The sequence below is a fragment of the Xylocopa sonorina genome, chromosome 1 (assembly GCF_050948175.1).
Source record: "Xylocopa sonorina isolate GNS202 chromosome 1, iyXylSono1_principal, whole genome shotgun sequence".
Lineage (NCBI taxonomy): Eukaryota > Metazoa > Arthropoda > Insecta > Hymenoptera > Apidae > Xylocopa > Xylocopa sonorina.
The window spans coordinates 13854244-13879413 of record NC_135193.1 but is presented as its reverse complement, the minus strand read 5'-3'; the positions used below and the strand labels follow the sequence as shown (position 1 = coordinate 13879413).

General features: G+C 46.0%; 2 protein-coding genes across 3 annotated transcripts in view; both read right to left on the bottom strand.

Moving 5' to 3' along the window:
• The window catches only part of LOC143428096 (uncharacterized), a 35256-nt gene extending 12838 nt beyond the window's left edge, over positions 1-22418 (bottom strand). For both annotated transcript variants that reach the window (XM_076902769.1, XM_076902759.1), the window contains exons 1-2: positions 22087-22418; positions 1357-1432 (exon numbers count right to left, since the gene is read on the bottom strand). In XM_076902769.1, coding sequence (XP_076758884.1) covers positions 1357-1402 — 46 coding nt within the window. In that variant the 5' untranslated portion in view covers positions 1403-1432; positions 22087-22418. The remainder of the gene's footprint in view (positions 1-1356; positions 1433-22086) is intronic.
• LOC143428194 (putative methylmalonate-semialdehyde/malonate-semialdehyde dehydrogenase [acylating], mitochondrial) overlaps positions 12019-25170 on the bottom strand; it is a 67156-nt gene continuing 54004 nt past the window's right edge. Inside the window, exon 9 of the mRNA XM_076902925.1 lies at positions 12019-12028. The gene's annotated coding sequence lies outside the window, so the exon portion shown is untranslated. The remainder of the gene's footprint in view (positions 12029-25170) is intronic.

Sequence of the window (25170 nt, the reverse complement as noted above, 5' to 3'; positions counted from 1 at the left end):
GCACGTGCCGATATGTTAATGAAAAAAATTTAGCCATGTCAGTAGTATGCACCGAGGCTGTTTAAAATCCTAATGCGAGCATCGAATCGGGTATGCGCGTGTATCCAGGAAAGAATTCCGCTTTCTAATTCTTTAATCGATTCGATTCTTGGTTTGCATTCTTCGCAAAGTTACCAGTTCGGAACGGATCATCCGGTAATAATACGGATTCGGTTGGAAAGGCCACCTCAAAACGAAACTTTCGATTTCGATTCGTGCACAATGAACGGTCAGAGGATGCTTTCGATCTCGACACCACTGTTCGTTTCGTTGATCGATCGTGTAATAAACGACTCGCGGTATCGCGCGTATTTTCCCTAAACTAGGAAAAGTCTCTCGTTTAATCATCGATGAAAAAAATGCGAGCAACAACTGCGGCACTTTTTACGCCCCTTCTTGAATCACAAAACGCATTGAAACAAGTGCGAGCGCGTAGCTTCTTTCTTTTTTTCGGAAAAATTGTAACTTAACAAAAAATGCAAGTACACGCGCAGATCTAATTAGTAGGCAATTAAACTGGGCAACCGTGAAACGGTTACCGTAACCACTTTATTTTGAAACTAGTGAGGCTTTAAAAGTAGATCAGCGAACAGGTTTCATTAAATGTACGATTACCGAAGTATCCGTGGAATTTTCCGCGGCAAAAACAGCGGAACGATCTTTACGTCCCATAACGATAAAGCGATTACAAAATAGGATGCTCTGCTACGCAATCGCGCGAAAAGACCCGACCACTTTCCTCTGGCGTGTCGTACCGAACTCTGTCGATAATTTCCCTGTTTCTATTTTTCTAGAAAGCATCGGCACGCTCGTACGCGACGGGCCAGGCCAAGAACCGGGAAGGAGCGTGTTAAAGAGCTGCTTGTAAATCGCGAAAGTAAAACGTGGCGGCAGAAATTGGCGGGTAACCGGCAGGAAAGTCCTGGATGGCATCGATCGAGTGCAACGGTAAATTCGTATTGTCAGGGCAAGTGTTACAGTTAGGCCTGCAGTCCAGCACGGCATGGCGATCCTAACAGTACTCGCTGGCCGTGGTTCGTGCATATTGCCGTGGTTTTTGCGATGCAACGGGATGCACTCGAGCACTCAGCTAGCCTAGACGAGCGTTGGCCGCAGGGTAAATTACCGCGGTGTACGCTCGGACACGAGGAAGCCAGGACTAGCAGTTGCGCTACCAACTAACCGACGGGATCGTAGCCGCTCGAAATTATCGTCCACCTTGATCTTCATACTGTTCCACGGACGCGCGGCTCCTATTTGCCGGTTAGTGGATTATGCAAATCGACGGTTAGATACTGGTTTCTAATGTGTGCTTACCTATGCATACTCTTAACACGAGAGGCACTCTTCTTCTTCGAGTCATCGCACCGTTCGTTTGATCTCCTCGCGAAATCTGCAACGGAAATTGTATTTGTTTAATTTCCATTCGAGCGATATTCAGGTTCGTAACACAAGCGCGTTATTTTTGCAAGCAAAAAACTGGTGGTGGATAGCGTCCATCGGGAGGAGTCTGGTAGCGGAGTAAAATTCGTTGGAGCAGAAACCAGAAGCGATGCAAATTTCTCGTCCGTTTTCCACGAAAATCGCTGGGGAAAAAAGAAACTAGCGGGGACCAGGCAACGAATCGGAGTGGCGGAGGTGGAATTCGAGCGAGGACTTTTATCTCGAGTTTTACAACGCGTCGAGCAAGCCCCGTGGAAATTGCAACATTTTCAAAGGCACTCCACCGCGGATCGGCAGTAATTTGTCGCGGGATTCGCTGCGGCCAGACGGACCGGTGAATTTTCGTCTGGCACGCGAAACACCTCCGGGAATCAATCGTCCCTTTGATGCTGGGAAACGAGCGTAACGGGTCGCGGAAAAAGGGAAGGAATGCGGTTGCGTGCGACCTCATTTGCGACACGGTTCACGTCGATGGCTTTCGTTCGAACCCGGAACTCCCAGAACAAAATATGATCGAGCAAGTAATTTTCTCGCGTTAACAGCTTTCAGATGAAATTCGTGTTAGTTTCGATTATTTATTTGGAAGAATTAGAAGTTGTTTGATCGTTCGCGAGATGAACTGTTCGTAAACAGTATCGCGGTTCACGGCCTCGAGTGGTTGACCGTCGCGACGCATTATTCTGCAGCAGGCTGGCATATATTTTTTTTTTCGTCGAACCCACATCGTCTCCGTGGTTCGTCGTGGCGGCGCGACTGGATACGCGAATTCTTAATTAGCAGCGATCTCGTCGCGCGTGGGAGGACAGATGCGGGTCGTCGAGGGCAAAGAAACTGGATTGCTCGTGTGTACGATCCGTTCCATTCATATAGGTGAGAATCGAGTGTAAGTAAGAGGGCCGGTTAATTAGAGCACATTCATGGACAGCGCAATGCGTCGAGCGAACCGCCACGTGTGCGCTCGACGCGTCGTGCCTCTCTGTTCGTGGCTTTTGTACCGTTCATCTCGTTTATACTCGATGACATTATACGAATGGAACGTGGAATCATTCTCGACGTTTCATCATTCGAATGTTACCGAACTACTTTTTCCCTTTTTCTTCTGCTTCCCCTCTATTGTATCGTCGCTGTTCTTTTTTTTTTTTTTTTTCTTATTGGAAGTGGAAAATTAATTGGCACGCTCGCGTGAAAGTATTTCAGAGTGTCGTGCGCGAGAGATTTATTATAAAATTGCTCGGGTATCAAATATTACTAGGTTGTAAATTATGATCGCGGTATAAAATAAGTACGTCTCGGTTATAAAAGCAAGTGAGTCGCGAGTCCACTAATTAAAATTATAAATGGCGAGCGTATTTTCTCACCGCGTTACGTAGCACGGAGTCGTTGGTACGTAAGTACACAAGACGCAGAACATCCTCAATGTACCTCGTAGGATTCATTTAGACGGTCGTTGAAAGGAGGTCGACCTCAAGACTTGTCAATTAAATTAATGCAAGTTAGACTGGCCGGGAACAAGCTCTCATTCCACTGGGCGTATTCTCTTGTGTACGAAGAATTTTATTTGCCTCCTTGATCTGATGAACAAGATCACTTTTCATTTCGGCACATTTCTTCATTACGCCCCACGATCGTGTGCATTCGCATTATTCGCGCTACCAGGGGATGGAGTACACACGGTTCATTGTTAAATTGCTCGATTATGCCACGTCCGAAATTTATTTATTATTTTACGCTCATTTCAGTTAGGACAGGGAACTTGAGATGATACCTTGAGTAATTTATGTGACGTATTCATTTAAATGTAGCACACGTATTGTTGTTAGTGTAGAGAAGTAGAAAATGAAATAATTGCAGCTATCGTTGGCTGTGTTTCGTTCAAGGAACTAGTCACCAGCAGAACCTTTCTACTTCGTGACTAATAGCAGCGCAACAGCAGTCGTTGTATCAGATAAATAGCTCAATCTTTGCACCCGTAAGAACTCTCGACTTGTTAGAAGAGAGGATTAAAAGCAGCACCATTTTCCACCCGCGCCCCTTCACTTTCGCGTTCTTTGTCCCCGTTGATTGGACTGCTCCTCTCACGATCGCAGAAAAAGCCATCACGTTCTTTACAGGATTCAATTTCAATTCGAAAATGGCTATCGAGAACAAGAATACGATCACAAAAAACTATTAAATAATGATCATTCTCGTGATACTGTAACATTGCTCCCAGTATTCGCTTTAAACGTTATTTATTATAATCTATGCCCCAATCAGGCGTGCCTTTTGTGCGCAAATTTCATTTAATCAGGTTTACCGATTTCTATCAATTCTGACCAGTAGACGGTTTAACATATCCCCTTAATTACATCGCGAATTAATCGTCGTCGACGATTCGTTCCAATTAGTGCCGACCGATTCCAGCTTATTCGTCGACGCCCACCGTTGATTCGTCGCGATATTCGCGTAAGAATCGAATTCACGCCAGCCGTATATCAACCGTCTGTTTGTACTGGAATCTATTCAACCCGCGGGGTTCGTTAATTCGTCAGCGCGTGCCGATGAATTTTGAAATCCCGCTGATACCCTCGCCAGCAGCGCGAGTTCAAACATAATAGGATTCCCTCTCGGGCTGCGGGAAATTTAATTCGACCCGGGGACGTCGCTTCTGCCTCGCAGTGGACGCACAATTGAAGCGGAACGCATGGAACGACCAGACGGATCGGCCGCGTCGAATTTGAAAAATATTTTTCGAACAAATGGGAATTCGATAGTCGTTACGCTCCTTCCCTTTGTCGCCATTTCAGTCTTCCACCCTTTTCATCCGGTATATCGCAGTTTCAATTCATAAACGGGATCGTATTTGATACCTTTGAAACGTTATCTTTTCGCACGAGCAGCGAGCAAGGTTTTTCCTTTTCATTGAGATCGTAGCAACGAATTAAGCGCGGAGTTTTTCGCGCGTTTGATTATCGTTAATTAGCCAACGTGATTTATTAATAGTTTTTCGTGGATATCTTCGTATCTTCGGGGAAATTCCAAAGAACCGAGTAGAACGAAATGAATAATTAAGGAACAGACGATGACGAGGCGTGAACAAAGGTGGACAATAGTCGTGATTCATCCTCAACGCGTTTGTACAAAGAAACGCGCAGCGGGACGGAGAAAAAGGACGATTTAATTGATTTCAAAGTCCTCGGTTGTGTGTTGCCGCGAGAACATTTTTCATTTGTCGCGGATAAATTTATTTTTTTGCTCGCGTCGTGTTGTTAATTAAATTTCGCCCCCCCTCGAAATGGAAATACTAATATCATTTTTCGTTTCGATAAACAGTCACGTTCACCGCTGATGGAGATGTTCGTTGTATTCCATCGAATCAATCGCGCTCGAAATTTTTGAAACCGATCGTTGGTGCACAATAAAAATCCCCGAGAACATTGTTCTAAAGCTGAAACGAAATTAACAGCTCGCGTGATCTCTGCGCGAGTCGCGGATTAATAACCGTGATAGCTTTTTTGACACACACGCACACTTTTCCGCAGAAAATTTCTCCTTCTAATAAACCGGTTTAGTTTGATCTCCTCTCGATGTGTGCAACACTCTCTCCAGGCGTACGATAAATTTAACATTGATCGTGCTCGTAGTTCTACTTGTTTCTAATCAACTTCGATGTGTAATAAACTGATTATAAACTACGGGAAGAGAGAAAAACGAGATCGAACCAACTTTTATTTTCTGACAAATATCGTTGAAATAATGGAATTTTCAATGGGCAAATCATTTCGTACCGATCGTAAACAACGGAAGAATAATAAAAGTAATGAAATTTTTTAGAAATTTGAATGCTATTTGAATAAGTGTATCTGAAGGAATGCAAGCATTATCGCGCATCCTATTTCCTAGACGTGGCAAAATTCGCTCCTTACGGAATCTCAGCAGGACGAATTTCAACGGAGCGTGTTTTTCTCATTTATGTATCGACAGATATGGAATAGCCTGAAACGATTGCATTTTACAATGCGATTTCGAGGCGAGAGAAATACAGCACTCTCTCTGAATTGCATCCATGATGCACCAGGAAAAGCTGCATTCATAGCAGGCTCCGATATGCACGACAGGTCGATCTATCGTTTCACGTCGAAGCGTGGAACGTCTTACACTGCGCGTCTTTCACGAAACCTTTACGCCAATACGGCTATCCATCTTCTTCAACTTGAGTTTCTCCGTTCTTTCCGTTCTGTTTACGGTTTTCTTCCCTCGGCTCCTTTTACCTTCGTTTTTATCTCCTCGTTCTACTTACTTTATCTTTTTTCTGCCATTTCTTGCTGCCATTCAGTTCTACTTTCATTTTACTCTTCCCTCTACCAATTACGATTAGTATGATTCCATTATAGTTTAATGCGAGCCATTACGCGCTAGGCTGATAGCTTCTGCGATCGATTCCAATCAAAATATGAGGTAGTTTAATGCGAAGATAAGAAAGATTCGTTCGAGTTCTTTTTCTTTTTGTTCGAAGGCACTCTGAGATTATGGTTGCGATAGGTCGACGAACAGTACGATACGCGGCGATTTTAAACGTAAATAGATCAACTAGACCCATCGTCCGACTGTCTGGTTCGAATTTTCTGAATCTATTTGTCGAGTGATCGGCTGGCGCGCACAGCTGACTCCACTTGCAATTTGGTTCGATGCAGACCAGCGATTTTCGTGCGCTTTTTACTCTTTTTTTTTTACGTTTGCAATTGAAGTTTTAAGTTCTTCTGTTTGACTTTGTCGCTACGTGTCGATTTCATGCTTTACGTGTCATTATGTAATGTTTCGAACGTGTTCCAATTCCGTTATCGCCATTTGCAGATAGGTTTCTTTACTTATTCCTATTTTTACTTCTCCCCTGTACCTTGATATCCATTCCGTTACACGATCTCACGGTATTTTCTATTCTGTTTGGAAAACGAGGTGGTCTCGCGAAACTTGTTTTCGTCCCTTGTTCACTTTACCGTTGCAATTTTTAATTATTCAGGTTGTTTAATTATTCATTCACGTCTGCTGTTTGAGCACCGCAGAGACCTCGCGTACTCCTTTTTTTTCATACCTTTGTAGGCAATTTTCACAGTTTTCCAAAGTCGTCGTTTATTCAAGCAAACGTGCTTATTTTCCTTCACTCTGGCAATTATTTAAATTCTCAGATTTCTGCTGCGCGAGTACACACCTTCGCTGCATCCTTTACCTTTCAGTCCCGCTTTGCTTCGTCTTCTTTTTACTGTTTCCTTTCCAATCTCAGCTTCATCTTCTATAGCGTTTCACATCAACCGTCTGCGTACTGTTATTTCTTACTTGCTATTTATTAATCAACCGGTACGATGCTCTTTATCGTTAACAGTTATTTTCTGCGCTGAATTATTTACTCACGCGTTTACATCTTCATTCCGTATTATACAATTCCAGCCTATTTGTTATTCCGTATAATATCCCGTTCTGTATTCTATATTATACCGATCCTCGTCTCGAGTTCACATAATTTTCTCTTCAGTTACAGCTCATACCACCCAAGATCGCCCACTTAAACTTTAATCTACCAACTCACATCCTCTTCCCGTCCTTCTTTCGAGGAGCTTCTCGACTATCGTCTCTCAAACTCTGAAATTTCACCCCACCATCCTTCCTCCACTTTCACTGGCTCTCCGGCCCTCGCTTTTCCCTCTCGAGTTCCCAACCTTCCTCATTATTCCACTCCACTTCCTTTTTCTTCTCGCTCTTCTTCTCCCGGGCATTCGCGGCGTCGCGTTACTCGACTTCCTTAATTTGCATGCTAATAGAGGCGCAGCCGAATCGCGGATAATTGAACGCCCATTGTTGCACGTCGCGAACCAGCCGCGCGCAACTCGGTCGTGTAAAATTTTCCTGCATTCCTACGGCACACTTTCGCCTAGCCACCGCTGTCCAACGATCGTAAACGTTTTACGGTTCGCCCGACGAACGCCGAATGTCTCCCCTCCGCGAGCACGCGATTCTTTCGCGATTTTACCTCTCCAGCGTACGGGGTGCTTCACGAAACTGGGTCGCCGCTTCTAAGTCCCTTTCAAACACTTAATCGCGCGATGGATGCTAAAATCTTTGAGCGCCGTCGAGCGATACTCCATTTGGTTAAACCTTTGAGATCCGATTCGATCGAAAGAACGTGTCATCCCTTCGACAGACAATTATTATACAATACCTGCGAGTACTTAGGAACAAGTAGGTCAAAGTATTCTCTACAATCGCACGAATCAAGGACCAAAAGTAATCTCGTCTCAGTCCAAGGAATCTCTGAAGAAAGTTACGCGAGGCGATAGTTCCCCAGCGAAATCGTTAGCCCATATCGTCTGTAGTTCGTCAAGGTATGCGAAATAGTTCCTGTTTAATTAATGAACCGCGAGTTCGTTCCACTAGCACGACCATATAGTTAACCATAGTCCGTAAAATGTGGAGAGCAAATGTTTCTTTCTTCCTGCGAGAATTACTACGGAATTACTTCCTCATGAACGCGGCGTCTGGTGGCGTAAAACGCCGCACCGTCCATCCCCCTCTCGCGTCGCGACTTTGTCGTCGAGGTGCTTGGGACCACGAGCAGACCGCGATAAAAAATTCCGGCTCGTAAATTCGAGCCACCTTGCGCTGACTTATCCCCGTCGCTGTAGGCGCCGGTTCGAAGATCAACGGCTCGTGACCACCTGTTCCGCAACGGTCTGCCATTGTTGCTCGCGGCAGCCCAGAAGCCGCAGTTGTTCGAGGCATGGCGTTGCGCCGGATACGGGACGCCGCTGCCGTGCTTCACTAACCTCCACCGCGTCTTCCAGCCACGAATAGACGTCCATCGCTCGTTTCAATATCGAGAACGTCCGCAGGAAGCATCGAATCGAGACAACGGACTCTTCATCTTTCACAGAAATTTCTTTCGAACGAAAGAAGAAAAACTGTCGAAGACAGACACTTTGGAACGTGTATTTTTCTCGATTCTAGAATGAATTTTGCAATTTTCTGGGTAACAGAAAGCCAGAATATTCTGATAGGCAGAGTTGAGATGATTAACGGAATAAGTATCGAGTCGCTCGGGTATGTTCCATCGATAGTGTGGGTTTTACGTTCGAGAACAGCTTCAGGGGTTCGTGAAATTTTTAAACGGACGGTGAAAAGGGTACACCAGAGGATATCAAAATTTCAGAGCAATTTCTCGGCCTATTGTTCCGTGGTGTAATTGGATCGTGTGTCGGCACAGGAACGAGTGTTCGCGTTTGGTAGAACGTTGCGTCCCAACGCTGGGCTATTGTCTACCCTTCAAATATCGTTATGGTAAAACGTAAGCTCGTTCCTGTAAACAAGATGGTTCCTCCCTCTGGCGTGTTCTACAAATTAGTCGCGTATATTTGTGCTACTACAAAGTAGTATATAATTTTAGGGGAATTGAAGAGTTAATTTTGCTCTTCTTAAACTAAACTCAACTTATGCATAAAATTTGGGATTCACATCTCGTGCAATTCAGACACTAATTCCTTCGTTCCTGGCACCCTGCAATTTCGTTTTAGAATTTTCGAAAAATCGCATCCCAAAGTTATTCGACGCCAATCTTGCGACTGTGCAACTTTTTCCTTCGAATATCTTTCACAGCACGCACGTTCTTTAACGTTCAGGGGAGCCATAGCAACTCGAGAACGAAACAAAAGCGATCGAGAGCGTAGTCGCGTGGTTCTTACTTCCGTCTTCCGGCAAGTTTTTACCCGGCTGCGTTTGAACTTCGCTTTTAACGGAATCCGCGGCCACGTCGGTGGGGGATATTATTTTTACGTTTACATTCGTGATTGCGTTTGTTCACGGTCCGGGGCGGATGTTGCGCGAGCGATCGTTAAGGGGAATCCGAGTGAAAGTAATGAAAACGAGCATCCCGCGGATCTTGGCAGGATCTGACGCGTTAAACTGGGTCGATCTTGCGGCAGATTGAACGGTTTCAGGAAGTAATCGGCGACTTTTCCCGGCCGATCACGGAATCGATTGCGTTTAGAATGGGTTTCACGGTTTTCACTCCTAACGCTGTAATACGCAAGTAGGCTAATCGAGCTGGCTGATCTCGGAAAAATTGATCGCTGTTTAGATCGGCATACGCGTTCCTCTGTTTGTTTTACTTTACATCGGAAATGTTGAAAATGATATTTTCCTGGCGTTTACAGAAATAGCAATAGCAATCGCGAGATAGCTACGCGTTATCCGAGAGTTATGTGTTTCTGGCTGTTACGTTAACGCCATTAACATGTTAAACGTATGCGCGTTCCCTTCTAATTTGCAAACTCATTTTCATGCCGGCTTTGATTCATCGCGCGGAGTAACAGCTTCTAGAGGAGGATAGAATCGGCAACGAAAAAACGAAGAAGCCAAACGAAGGCGATTGTAAAGCGCGATCGCGCGATTAGCCGACGAACGATTTAATCGACGACCGTTCAGAGTCACGTGTAATCGATCGGCCTTGTTACCGTAAGAGCTGGCCTTACAATGCGTCGAAATAAAACCTGAACCAGGAGGCAAGGCGGTACCGGTTGATCAATGTCGTTACACGGATTCGTTGTGATGTAATTAGTCGCGTCGCCGCGGCGGAAGTGCGATTACACGTCTCCCGCGTATCGATTTCCTTTCTCACCGAGTTGTTTTCGATAGTGCCACCGATAAATTACTATTCCATTATACCTGTTTGTTGTCCGCGCTGTAGAAAATATCGCGTTCAACTGCAACGCGCTCACTTGCTCTGTTATTAATGTAAAAGCTCAATTAAAGTGAATTGAGTAAAGTAGATAATGGTCGACTGTGATGACATTTCGCTGGACGCACACGGTACCGTAGCACTTAAAGGATTAATTTAATGTAACTCAACCGAGCTTAACTTAATCGATAGCGTCCTGCGAGATGAGGGAAACAAGAGGAACCATATATACGCTTGTCGAAGCTCGTCTCAAAGCGAGTCCAGCCAAATGTTTCATCTGGAAGTACGTCACAATTCTCAAGCTGGAAAAGTCCCCGACAAATCCTCTTTCGAGCGTAATCGACGCCACTTTGCGAAAGGAGCTCCGAAAAGTGGCTCGAGACGCAGCGATCGCTCGATCAAAGGAGAACCCATCGATTTTCCATTACGTCCGCTCTTTTGACCAGAAATACGCTCTCCAACAGCGGGAAACTGCGCGTTATTTTCCCGATCGTTTACCCGCGATCCTCCAGCTGGGCTGCGTGCCCGCTCGCCAAAGAAGATCGCGACGCTCGTTTTATCGACTAAAACGTCGAACGAGATTTCACCAGCGTCGCGTACGCCGCGGCCCTTCGATTTCTAATTCCGCGAATAATTCACCGGCCCCGTTCCACGGACGCTAATTGCAATTAAGGGCATCAACCGAACCGGCAAGAACTCGATAAGTTTCCCGATGAAACTGCTGCTCGACCTGCCTTCGCTCGGACAAGCCCCTCTCTGTTATTCTCTCCTCTCTCCCCTTGGAAAGTCCTTCGAAAAAATGGCCCGATAAGAGCATTTATTAAATTGATAACACTTTTACGCGAGCCTCGACGAGCGTAAGCGTGGCTCTCTCGAGTTACTTTGCCTCAATCTTGTTCGAAGAAACGAGAGTTCCTTGAGAGTTTGAAGAAACCAGTTTACGATGTTAGACGTTCGAAATTTCTAGCGGATGTTACGTCTCGTCGTATCTTCCGTGTTTTTTTCAGTATTCTTTGTATAATTTAATCAAATGGAGTTATATTTTACGCGCGTCCGTGCGTGTACCACGAGTTCCATCGATTTCTCATCAAGCTAACAGTTTTCTTTCCATAGGTACCCAACGCGCTTGGCAAACATCCTTGGCGAACAAACCCGACCTCATCGTCGAATTGTCCAGTCGTTTAGACCGTCTATCTCTAATTCTCGCGATATTTAGATGGACAATTTTCAGACGAACGATTCGTTGGCGTTAATAAGCTTTTCCCTCGACGACTACTGGCAGTGGGTGGTCCGAAACGTCCCGGAGCATGATGGCTGCCGTCGAACCTGGGCTCATTTTCGAATTGTCCCGCTATTTAGACGTCGCGTTGTTGTCGCCGCTGGAGGCTCGAATTCGAAATCGTTCCGAGCCATTATTCCATGAGCAGCAGAGTTGCATCAGAGAGGCGTGCGTGGCTATGAATACGAATATCAGCGGCGGGTGCAACTGCCACAGTCCAATTATCCAATGACGAGCCACGGCCTTGTCGCGCCTTTCCGAACAATGATGCCCCATTACGGTGTTTTAGTTTGTTTGCCAGCGAACGCCGCGCCCGCCGCGTCCCTCCCGAGCGATGGAAAACGCGGCAGGAATTTTTCTACGCGAATTCCATCCTACTGTTTCATTCCAGCGGAACGGACGTTAATTTCGACCGAGCATTCGCGCTATGCCGGATTCGCTCTTTCCTTTCTCGAATAGCTCGAGCGTTCGATGATCGCAGGTAGATGGAAAGATGTTAAAACTTGTAGAAAATCTTCATCTCCGAGTTAGCCGCGCAGACACATCCTGTGACTTGCGAGTACAGCCTCCTTTCTACAATCCCAAAGACTCATCCAAGCGACGAACACGTTATTTACTCTCAACGATTCACTTTTCATCAGCCACTCGATCAACGTCGGTAATTTTGACTCCGTTCCAATAACGCGTTGCAAAGTATCGCAACGAAGTTCACGTGGACCAGAGGCGTTGGTACGTTTTCAAGGGTGATCCACGACGATTATTCATTGCCAACGCGATCAGGTATTCGCCGGGTGATTCATAATCTCATCACTTTCGCTTCTTTCCCCGTTCGAGACAGAGGGAGCGCATTGTGCCAGAAAGAGCGTCGCGCGGGGCAATTGCGAAACGGCGGCGGGAATTATTCATACGCCGGTTGCGTGGTTATTGTTGTCTGGGAGCAGGCCGGGTAACGAGGCGCGAGCCCGTGGAAATTGTTCCGCGAACGTTTCCACGGCTGCAGGACCCGCTGATTAATCGTCCCGGAGATTTGTCACGGCTGATAAATCCCGCTAGTTACCAGCTGCCTGAACCCGACGGTCTCGCCCTGGTGAACTTCGTCGAGGCGACGCTGCACCCAAATGTTTTCGACTGCCGCTCTAATTACCGGGACGCGACCAATTACGCGGAAGTCTCGAGCGATCGAGCTGAACGGGAGCCGTGACTCTCTGCTCGAGACGGTTTCGAGGGTGGACTTACTGGCGAGGTGCTGGCAAGATGGCGTATCTGGACGTAACTGATTCACCTTATTCTTCGCGGAGTTCCTAACGGAGATTGGAAAGCATGAATCATGTATTATGTGAAGCAGCGCGTCCATTATGTAGACAATGCGGGGAATGTCTGTTAACTTGAAGTCGATTTTCAATTTCGTTTCTATCCGACACGATCGCGTTAAACGGCTGCTTTTTCATCTCCCCTTTTATATTCCACTGTAATCATCTCCCATTATTGTATACTAATATGCGCGCATTTTATTACCGCTTCGTGGTTATTCGGTTCGCGTATGCGCTAATCAATTGGAACGCGAGAGGTTACAATGGTATACCATGTATACAGAATTGAATTCACAGTTTTGCGACATGATATTTCATAACTGTTTAGAAAAATCTAACCAGAGATACTAGATATTCGAAGCGACTGTTTTTTGAAATTGACGGTGGAGCAGCGAGAAGTTGCAGGGAAATTCTGTATCCAATTCAGATGCTAACGAGCCGTACGTAACACGAGTAACAGACTTATCCAGGAACCGAGCGTTTACTCTAGATTTCGCGAAATCTAATAACCGCAGCAGATTTTTCTTTCCACTTAGCGCCCCGTTGCGTCACGTATTTATCACGATGGTGAACCGTGCTCGATTTACGCTTTTACGTAACGAACGCCCGCGAAAGAGCGCGATGGGATCACCGCGATCGAGGTGTTAGCGTGCGTTCGAAAACGCGGAAGCTACGATTCAATTGTTGCGATATGCAAAACCGCCGCGCGGATTAAAGCTAATGCGAAGAATCGCATTAGATGTCGACTCATCGGGGCATCTGCATAAACGTGTCCAAACAGATACGCTGTTTAGTCGTTATCGATCCTCCGCCAACGCGGAATCGCGTTTCCGCCTGGTGAACAGATCGAAAACGAGTATTTTACTCGAGTCGATCGCTGGTGATTTACAGCTGAATTACGCTTACAAATTGCGAAAGATGCGCTGAACAAAGGATAGATCGCGCTTGGGTAACCGCGCATCGATTATCACGTTCTTCCATATCTGGAAGCCAAACACACGTACGCAGTCTTCTTGTAAGGATGCATCGATTTTGTAAACGAATCAGCTAGGTGATTTCTAGAAAAGATTGAAAGAAAAATTAGTTGGACTCGCGAGCGAAGGCTTATTTGCCAGCGTAACGATTACATCACGAGTATCGCTATTAGTGTCCCCATTATTGCTATTATCCGGTTTAATTGTGGTCAGAGAAACAGAATCGTAGCTGGGAATCCGATATCCAGCCACGGCGCAGTCACGACAAGATCTGCCATAACGCGACCGATCTGCGTGACTCTGGAAAACGAATCCGGATGTCGAACGGGTCGATCGAGGGACAAGCTGCGTCGGAGGACGCGTGTATCATTGCAAATTGTAAACTTATCGGAAGTCCATACGCGAAGCGTATTCAATTTCAGGATTTAAACACTATAAATAGGTCAGTTAGAAACAGTAGACCTTTAATCACCTCGTAACGGTACGAGTTGGATTTCGCGAGCGGAGAAAAGCTCATTTCGCGCGTATCGTTTCTTTATTAATGTACAGCACGATATTATTTACTTTTCGGCTGGAGTCCGCTGAAACAGCGAATATCGAGAACGAAGCGAGGTGAAAAGCAGCGGAGACTCGACGGCTGATAGAAATTGCTTCTCGGGGAAAAAAATGTTTGCGTCATGACTCATAAAATATCGGCTAAACGGAGAAGAAAACTTCCAGAAACCGTTTCACCTCGGTTTACCATAAATTGCGAACTTGTTTCGGACACTTGCCTCCGTAAAAAGCATCCACTTTACGACGGGAGCGACTTATTTTTATTTTTATCTCCCGGTATAACTTTTATCGCTGTAAACACTCGCGCGGAGCCAAACTCACTTGACTTTAACCCACTACCTTATTCAAGCCCATCATTCGGTTAGATAAGTTCTTCGGGTCAGACGATCCGCGATACGTTATTCAGGGTATCAGTCTCACGGTTACTCGAAACCGAAATCATAAATCAGGACCAAGGAGACGAGTTTCAGAGAGACTTCCGTTCGCGTAGCAATGAAATCTTCAATACGGAAAAGTGCACGTTTTAATTGGCCGTAGTAAGTCGATAATAAAATTATTCCTCCCTGCAGCACGGCATTTCTTCACGCCATGAACTTTTTCCTTAATTGCGCGCGTTGGGTAGCAAGAAAAGGCGTCGAGTACGCGTGTGTTGCTCGAAGCAAAATCGAATCAAGACGAAGAGAGGATTTTTCGAATCGCGCGCCTCTAATACATCCGAATTGCCGGATGCGATCGTCGCGCGCGATTCAAAATAGCCGCTTCCGGCTCGCCGTTGGACACGTGCAACCGGCACGTAATGTGTGCCACGGAACCTCGTTGGCCGTAGAGCACGAAGCGAGAGTTCAATTGGAGAGCCTTTTACGTTCTATGCGATTTGCAACGCGGCCAGCCGAGCCGATTACAAATTCGACTTGAACGCCTCGCCTCGACGGGCTGCCATTGTTAATAAGTGCCGTTCGTTCCCTCCATTACGTTTGGAAAGCGAAACGAACCGATCTTCGAATTGCCGCAATTGGATTAGTTCGCGCCTGATTCTCCTTCCGGGCGGCTCTTGGAAATTCTCGTTCGACAGTTTTTCTCTCGGTTAATTGTCGAGTAATATCTCGATAACGGTGGTCCAGTCCGCCATCTTGGACTATTTCGAATTAACGTCGCAAAGTCGCAACGTTTCTACGTTTACAGTAAGACTCTAACGAATTTCTCTCCACATAAATATCTCCATGGAAGGACAGAAGAGGAAATTGGCATCGATGAAAAATGGAATGTTCGCGCGTAGTATAGAGTGGTTTACGAAGTCATTGTTCTTATCTTATCATCTCGGCAGTGTGTGACGTTTGTACCTCGGTTGCTGTTCAAATCTCGGGAACGTTTCAAGACACTGCTCGAATCGAGGCCTCGACGATTACCAGCGGGACCGCCGCTCGTTTCTCCGAAGCAAATCTAGCGCAAGAAGGGAGAAATCATTTCACTGATTGTTTTTAATCTAACAACGAGTGGCGCGTATAGAACGCGGACCGTAAAATGCAGCGGCTGGACGTATAAATAGAATAATAGTTGTTAGTTATATAGTGGTTGCTCGATCGCGCGGCTGCTTAACACGAAACTTACGTAACGTAACGCAAAAGCCTAACTGTTTCTCCTTTTTTTTTTTTCACTCCTTTTTTCAAAGCAACGCAGAGAAATTGTGGTAACGATTTGCAAATCGCGAGCCGTCTCTCCCTCTCTCAGCGGAACGTTGTTTTTTTTTCAGCCACGAAAGAGCAATTAGACGCCGGAGGAACAATGAAAATGGCAGCGACGCGACGCGCGTTCGCACTCGGCTGAATCGGAAGATGTATTAACGTTACACTGGGTGTCGGTTGTGCAACCGTGTTCTCGAATCGCACACTCGCACGGATAACATTTAAACGCGGCACGAAAATGTTAGGCAACGAACGGAGCGCGGTCCTGAGAACCGGCGAGGATACGCACGCGTGTCCCACGGAAAATGTCGGGGCTGGGTGCGCCTGTTTCTAAATGTCCGCGCTCTGAGTGTCGTCGCGGGTGCGCTGCGCGATGCTGGATGAAAACGGGGCACGATTCCATTCGAGATCGTGGTTTGACCTGAAAACCACGACCGGGAGTCACGAAATCTCGTGACCAACGAAACGCTCCCCGTTAAGTGTGACTCGGTGCACGGGGAACGAAACGAACGGTCGCCGTGGGAATGTTTCACGTTCAGAACCACCGTGCGATTTAGAAATGTCTATTTTCTGAATTCTGTTACAAGTTTCTTCGACTCCAACAAATGCTCGTTTCGTAATAAATGAAAAAAGTAAATATCCACGGTTTAATTTATGGTACAATTTCAGATATTGATTAAGAGAGGAGAAGACAGAGCGATTACAGCGTAGAATTGTAGCAGCGAACTCGAGACCATCTTGGAGGCTATGGTGCACGAAAACAGTAGCCTTTGAATCAACTAGCACCTAGAGGTACATAAGTTCAATTAGATCAGATACAGCGCGCAGTTGTTGGACGCGAGGAACGTAATGGTCAGAGAACGGCAAAGATCTAGGCGCGCCGTGAAGCGTTCGCCGTGAAATAAAGTCTACGTAGAAGGATTGAAACCGTAATCCGGCCAACGGAGCCAGTCTCTTGACCTGACATTTAATGCTGTTACACAAGTCCTCGACTACTCCCCTGCTCTTTATCCGGCAAGATGATGTTATTTATTGAAGTGACAGGTCAAACGGGTGGGACCGGCTAATATATTCCATCGTGCCACTTACGAATCCATCCTGACGCAGTTCTAATTTCCCGCACGATCGCGCGTCAAATGACAATTCAACGGATTCCGCGCGGGTATTCGAACGTCTCTGGAACGACCATTATTTTTAATTGCACCGTCGTGTCTCTCCGTGTGTGTTTTTGAAAGTCATACGCGATCCGTTATACTCTTCCATGCTCTCTCTTTCGAGAATCCATTTAGAGCTGGCTGGTTCATGCCAGAAAGCGAGTACAAAAGCCATTCGTATCTGCAAACCAGCCATCTGCAGCGAGATAGAATAACGTACTCTGCCAACTACATTTGCCTAACTGAAACAAATCGTAGCGGCTCGCGCGTCTCAATTTAACTGGTTATTTCCACAAAAGTCGAACGTACTTCTTGTAAATTTGTTCTTGTAAGTTCGATTAGAAACGATACAAAGCAGAATGGGGTGGCGCGAAGGGGTGCGAAACGCGCTTGATATGCGCGCGAACGCGTCGACGGAGAGAAAGGGCGTTGTTGAATGGCTTATTCGATTAGAAGCGAAAAAAATGATAATTGCACGGGCGGTGTGTTGCGTGGGCCATTGAGAGTGTCACGCGTGACGTGGGAGCGTGTGTACGCGGAGGTATGCCGGTGAAAATACGGCGGAAACACGCACACCGTCCGAAGAGGAAAAAGAATGAAAGGGAAGGGGCACCGCGGTGCGGTTGCTCGAGGGGCTACGGGGAACGAAAGAAGACCGCGTACAAGCCAGACAATAATTTTTCTAATTTGTTGGTACGCCGCGGGAAGTTGAATTATGGCATGGGAGAGGCTGCCACTGGAAACCCACTTCCACCGCGGGGAGGAATATTATTTTTTCATGGTACGCGACTGTCTCTGGTCCCCCCCTTCTCTCTCTCTTCGTCCGCTGTTAGAGGAACGATGGTATTTATTTATAATCCCTGCCGCAGACATTTCGAGTCCCTATTTTTCACGAACAAATGTCGATAACACGAGCGAACTGCTCTCTGCGGCTATTATTTCGTTTTTTATTCGAACAGAAATTGTACACGCAGTTCTCCTTCACCTTTATAAAATAATTCTATGGCCAGGGTATAATAGCAAGAATGAGAGAAAGGATCGCGAAGGACGACAAAGAGCGCATTCCGCGCGTCGCTTCGAGCTGACGCGTCCTCTTCTATAAGTAAATACTTCGCCCAGCTAGCGAGCCTTTATTTTCGATTTTTAAATAACAATTGGTATATATCGTCCCTGCTGATAGAATCGTTTGGAAACCTCCACGAGTTTCGAGACTTTAAAGGGGAAATTTTATTTCCGATCGAGGGAATCCGTATAGGAGATAATGTGAAATGGTGGTACCACGGTGAAACCGCTGAACCGCAGAGGGGTAATAAATAACGTTCAAATTAAATACGTAACAGTGAGCCGCAACTCAGCGTTCCTTTTAATCATTCGTTTCCCTAAAGAAATAAAAAAATATCACGCGATTTATATCCGCACGAATCATTTATGAAATAGAGGAAAAAATCGTCAGATGACGAACGAATAAAAGTTCCGTGGGAAACTGTGAACTGTTGGAAAAGCCACTGCTCGACGCAGAAGACGCACCGTTTCGCGTTCGCGCGTAAACAAGTCCTCCAGCGATTTTTAAGCACCGAGTGGAGAAGAAAGAGGAATGGTACAGTGGTCGAAATCGCATTCGCCGTCGCTAGCCAGTGATATTTATCGACGAAGATTAAAACGGTACTCTTCGTGTGTGACTGCATAAATTTAACTTTCTTTCCGCGTGTACAGGCACGCACACACAGTCGAATACCGTAACTTTTCGGTCCGGTAAACGGGGAACGACAGCATCCAACGGCACGAGAAGAATGAGTACGAGCGAATTTTTGACTCTCGAATTTTTAATGACCAATGGAACGAACTGGCGATCGATAATGTTATTCTCGATGTTAAAACGAAGTTCTCGTGCAATTCTCATATCTCTGTGTACATAATGCCTGCGATTACGTATTGGCAGCGAAATAAAGATGGTGAGCGTCAAACCACCATATTATTACCCGCATTTCTGCCAGGTACAAGTTTGCAAACGTCTATTCAATAACCAACGATTCTCGCCTGAGTCTCGAATGGTGAAAAAATCATTTTTGCACGTTAGATTTAATTGATTTGCAAATTCTGTGGAAAGAGCGACGTGGACTCGGTGCATATAACAGCTGACGTTTCCATATCGGTGATAAAAGTATCGCAGGTATCTGATATGGACTAGTGAAGGTTAACGCTTGGATTTTAGTGATAACGAGCGTATCGATACGGGTGAAATTGTTATTGAATGTTAGAGCTCGGTAGAGAACGTTTTAGAAGCTCATTAACGCGAGGATACCAGCGAAGCTTTCTACTTAAATGTAGGAAGTAGGTTCGACCGCATGCTTGAGAAGTGTATAATGTTTAACAGTGAAAATTTTCATTAATAATCAAAAGTGAACGTTACGTAATCTATGGTTGGATATCTGCACAGGAAGTGTATTATTTTCTGCAAATAAATACGCAGAAAATTGCTGAAAAATATTCGAAAGAAAGCGCGCATTCCAATATTTAGAGTATAAAACGGAGTTGTTATTCGATTATCATTTCTCATTAGTCTTTCTAGAAATGTTCAGAGAGATTTGCGTGAACGCTCGTTAGGGGTTCGCAGGGGTAGCCAAAACTTTTAAATCGCGCAATTACTTTCGATAACACGCTGAACTTCCCCTATATTTATCCGTCGTTGGACTTGTGCATGCACAGCCACAGTATCGGTTCCGCAACGATGAGAAAAAGCACTCCGCGGATGAGTCAGCTGGTTCTTTCGCAACTTTCTAACGTTATTTACACGCTCGCGAATCCGTGTCCAATGGCTCGCACGCAACTCGACGCCCTGAACACCACCGGTTTTTCCTAAACGAGCGCGATTGTTCGATAATATATTCCGCGTTTTCGCCAGACGCGAACCAGGTTTTGCGTTAACTCGTCTCGAATCGATGGAAATCGTCGCGATTCAGAACGGTGGAGAACGACAGCGCTAACGAAGTGGCAGAAGTCCACGAGTTACGCGAGGGTTGAACAGGTACCTCTGTCTCTCTGAAAGCTTGCTCTATCTTTTTTAAATAATCGATACGCTCGGGTTAAGCTGCGTCGTTGTAATTGAGCTGGTTACGTGCTTCGAATTTCTTCATAAAACGATGAAAATGTTCCGTTGACGAAGCAAGAGTGTCGCGACGAGATGCCAGCGACTCGCAGTCCGACGTCTACGAAGTCTCGCTTACTTAATTAAGCCAATTCACCTTCGGATGAACACTTCATAATTCGATTTGCGACTCTAAGATTTCATCAGTCTCCTAAGGATTCGTGGAAGTTTCGTTTCGTTTAAATTAAGTGGTTGCGTAAATTCTCGATCGCTTTAATCTTATTAACCCCGTATAACCGAGTGTACGAGAATAGTAACTCGACTGTTATAAACGATAAAATATTACGTGGCATTTAAGAATCAGAATTCCAGGCGTTATATACAAAGATTTTTTAAAGCAATGTCAAGTTGGTTTTCAACTTAAAAGATAGTGGTAATTAAATAGTTGCTACCAGCTTGACATCGAATTTTCGTAAGAAGCATCTAGTGTTAAATGTAAAAGACGTTTCGTATCTTTTTCTGTCGCCCTCGTACTCGACTGTGGTAAGTGGAGTTTCGTCAAAGAAAATGACTACTTTGATAAAGCCCGGTTTTTCACGTTTCCCTAACGCGGCATTCAAGTCACGACCCGCGACTAATCCAATTACGTTAATTTGACAACTCTCAGGCGCACGGTATTCCAATGAGGATGATTCTTTCACGCGGTCCTTTAAGTCGGCAAATTGAATTCTACGTGTTTCTTAATGACCTCGTTTATCGGGCCTCGGATAACGGCTGACGAAATGGATTACTTTGCTATCTGAACGACATCTCGAGGCTTCGCAAGGGATGGCGTGAATAAAAAATTCGTCTCGTCGCTAATTAATAATAAACTGGTACACGCGGACGAAAATCAATGGAAGGTTTCTAGATAAAATCGTGACTCCATACGTTTCGAGTATCTTAATAAGCAGCATTGGTCGTCGAGAAGATACGTAAGTAGGTGGTTGGACGAACGAGCCGTGCTGTAACGGTTTATAGGACTTGTCGCGACCTGTACTGTATTGTACTTTCTATTGACCGACTAGACCCTGTGCTGGAAACATCCTTGAATATGTCTGGACCACTTATGGCCGTCCAGTTCTCTTTTCTCGACGGACACTGCCGGTTAAGTTTGCGGTCAATTGCTCCCGCACGTTCCCACCTCTTTTTTCCCTCTATTTTTAACCCTTTCGTGCCGAAGAGCCCATCTCGGGGTGAAAATACACCTCTGCTCGACGTGGTTGAAAACGCTAGGCGATCGAAGAAAAATTGAATGCAAAGCGAGCAACGTAATTTATCGTTCGATTAAAATATTCAACGACACCGCAATTTACATCGCTCGCTTTGCTTTTAATATCGCTAAGGGAACTGTGCTTTTCAGATGGCTGCTTCGAGGGATGAGGATGCTGCAGCGCCTTTAACAGGACGCTTAAAATTGTATCACCGTCTTTGCTGATTCCTTACTCGCGCTGTCCGTTTATACCTTGTACATTCGCATCTGACTTAACTTACTCGTTCCTAAGAAACGTTTAATAATTGCAATCGCACCGCTCTCGTTCAATTAGCAACGTTAATTGAATTCCAGTCAGTCGGATCGAGGCAACGTAAAGCCATTCTATAACTCTTTGAACCGACGCAGATCCATCTCGCGTACCAAGATCGCGGTAAAGATCGCAGACTTGAACGTGAACTTGCCGCGAAATCGAGGATGCCAACTCGAATCCAACTAACTCGAGCGATCGAAACGGAGGCTTCGAGCGAAGCACCTGCACGAAAACCATTCCACGAGGCATTCTGAAAAGCGCACGATCAACGATAAAATTCAGGTTCCTCTACTTACTACGAGCAGATCGAAACGTCCTGTTGATCAAGGCGGAAGCAACGAGTCCGCATTATTCTCCCTCTTTGCCCTCGCCGCCTCTCGCTGGCCACCTCCACCGCGCGGCGGCCACGAGAGAGTAGCCTTTCGAAGTCTCGCCGGTCACGCTTGTCCACGCGTTCTATATCTTCCTTCTTTTACCCCGTTACCTTTCACTCGTCCCTCTTTCTCAGACACGCTATGCCCGTCTCCGTTCCACCTTCGGTCTCTTCCCTTCGATTACGGAGTTCGCACTACACCCACGGCCCACAACACACGTTACCCATGGCGACGCGTTCTCTTCGCCACTCGCGCGTCCTTCCCTTCCGATCTACCAAATAATTCCGCCCCGTTAACCCGCTTGCATCCGCGAGCACGGACGATGGGGCAATTAACCCCGCGCGGAGGCGAGAAGGAATCGAATGCGAATGATTCGAGTGCTCGAGGATCGCGCGAGGTAACCATCGATCGAGTAAACGCTCGTTTACGATTCGAGAGATCGAGTAAAAGTCCGTGTCAGTGACGCGTCCGTTGACTGACTGCTGCTCCACGCCGGTTCAGCGACAGTTCCGTTTCGCTGTAAAAACGCGGATACGGGAGAAATGCGTGCGGACACTCTCGCGGTTCCGCGGAACTGGATGGATGCCTCGTTTAAGTTAATTGGACCTGCGAGTCTGGCGGTTTTCCACGAGTGGGGACAAGTCGAGAGGTTTTCCTCGCCCAACTGACGATAAGTCGAGACGAACGGAGAATGTTTTCGGAGTGGGATCGAGCTGGGAATTCTTTGGGCGGCCAGGTAGAGCCTGATCGAGGAGATTTTTCACGGGTCAGCCGGGAAATCTAGGGTCAGAAATCTTTTTCGGGGATCTGACTGAGGATCGGAAAGTTTTCTCGAGATTCTATCGCGATCCTGAACGTTCCACGTGTCTCACGTAACAGAGGTTCCTACGGAAGTTGAAAGTTTCTTATATCCGCGATTATGTATTAGTCAAGCAATTAATGGTACTCGTCTATTAGTCGAAGAGCAAAAAATTCGATACACGGACGATCGTTGAACCTGCTATCTCGATTAAAGACGGTTGTATCTGGTGGAACGTGTTCTTTCTCCAACTTCGACCGTTGTTCGGTTTTCGCTATCAGGAATTAATGACCAGTTACTAAGAACAGTTGCGAGCATTAGTTTACAGCCTAATATATTTGGTGACTCAGTCCGATAATTTTCTAGCGATAATTGTTGTAAACAAGCGGGTCGACAAGGAAAGTTCTGTCTCTCGAGGGCGTTTGTTACCTGGCTCGTTTAAGTCCAATCGTGTTTTTTAAGTGCTAAGTTCATTGTCGACCAGGTAAACGATACTTTCATTAACGCGAGTGTTCGTTTAACCATATTGTTGGGAGGCTCGTTAAAATAATTACACGGTGAGTCATAAGCGGGGAAATGGTCAAAAGCGGTTCGCCGGATAAGCGGCTTAATTATCGGAGAAGTTTGTCGCGGTAGTCGGGTGAATTGAACGGAATTGCACGGCTGATTGTCAATCGTACTCGTCCGACTAGCCGAGCGTTGAATTTCAGACTAACAAGTCCCTGCAGGGGGGGAAGAAGCCTCGTCCTAACTCCTCGTCCGCCGTGGAATACCGACTGACACGGGAAAATTTTGTTCCGCGACGAAAAAACCATCGAAAGAGCAGAGAAAACGACCGTGAGAGAAACCAGTGAAATGTGAATCGTGTTTGGATCGAACATTACTCGCGTTTGATTTTCTGCATGAAAGCGCAGATACGAATACCTATTAAACGTGTATTAAATAATACAAATTTTTATCTGAAATATTTTAATTATTTCCATCGTCGTATTACACTGCAAAGGGATTATAACAAAACCAAATGAGAATCGCGAATATTTCGACTCGTATCGCCGCTGTAATAGCATCGAAATTTAATTGTACATTACTCTACGCATCGATCGGACATTTATTACTCGCTTCGTCGAATACAAAAAAAAAATTCCATATCCACGCGATGAGATTCTTCCTCAGGATTTTCCAACCGAACAAAACCTGTCGAGTCGTTACCAAAGAGTCTCATCCGGCAGTTACAAAAAAGCGTGGCGAACAATTTCGATGCACGATCGGCGCGTAACGTTTAAACATTCGACTGATACCGCAGACATTTAACGGGCCGTGAAAAGGATTGGCAAACAAGTTTGACGCCCGATCGAAATCCACGCGCAGCGAAAAAACGACGGTAGGTGAGAATGGAAACGTCAACACGCGGCTAGCCAAGGAACGGCGGTTCGCCTGCGGTTGCACAACGATTTTTGAAAACTCGAGACCCCCGTTAGCGAAAGGACAATGCGAACCTTGGCGCGTCCGTGCTCGTCGAACGCGAACGAACCGACGGATCCTCCGTTCTTTCGTTTCGTTCGCGTCAAGCGGGAAATGTCACTCGCCGGCCGTCACGTAGCGCACGATGGCCCGGTTTGAGTTCGCGGAAATTTTCAAACGCACTGATTCGACGCGGGAACACCGTCAAATCTCGACAATGCGCATTGTACGACGCTCTGCGCGAGACTGACTGCGCGAGTCGTGCACGTACGCTTCGAGTTTCGGAGTCGCTTGCGGTCCGCCAATCACTGCCACGGTCTCTTACGGTAGGTATGCGCCAGCGCATGCGTTCCAGTGCATCCACTTTGCCGATCGCGAGTCCCGTGTATGATTGCGATATCAGAGATACAGCATTGCTTTCTGAGGCGTTAGGGCGGTAGGAAATTGTTCGTTTCGATGCTTCTAACGATTTACTGGTGTGTTTAATACTTCTCGACAAATTGCTTTGATACTGCTTGAAAACTGTTTGCTATTGGTCTGTGGAAGAGTTGGTAGAGGATCGAACCATTGCGTATAGAGGGTTTCGTAAAAAGTTTGTATCACAGGTCAGTTACGAACGATCTCTTGAAGTTTTGAAATTTGCGTTTAGATTTTTTGGAACATTTTAAGACGAGACCAGCTTACAAAATACGATGGAATCCCGACAACAACTGATGACTCACTCTCTAAAGTAAACTGCGTGACTT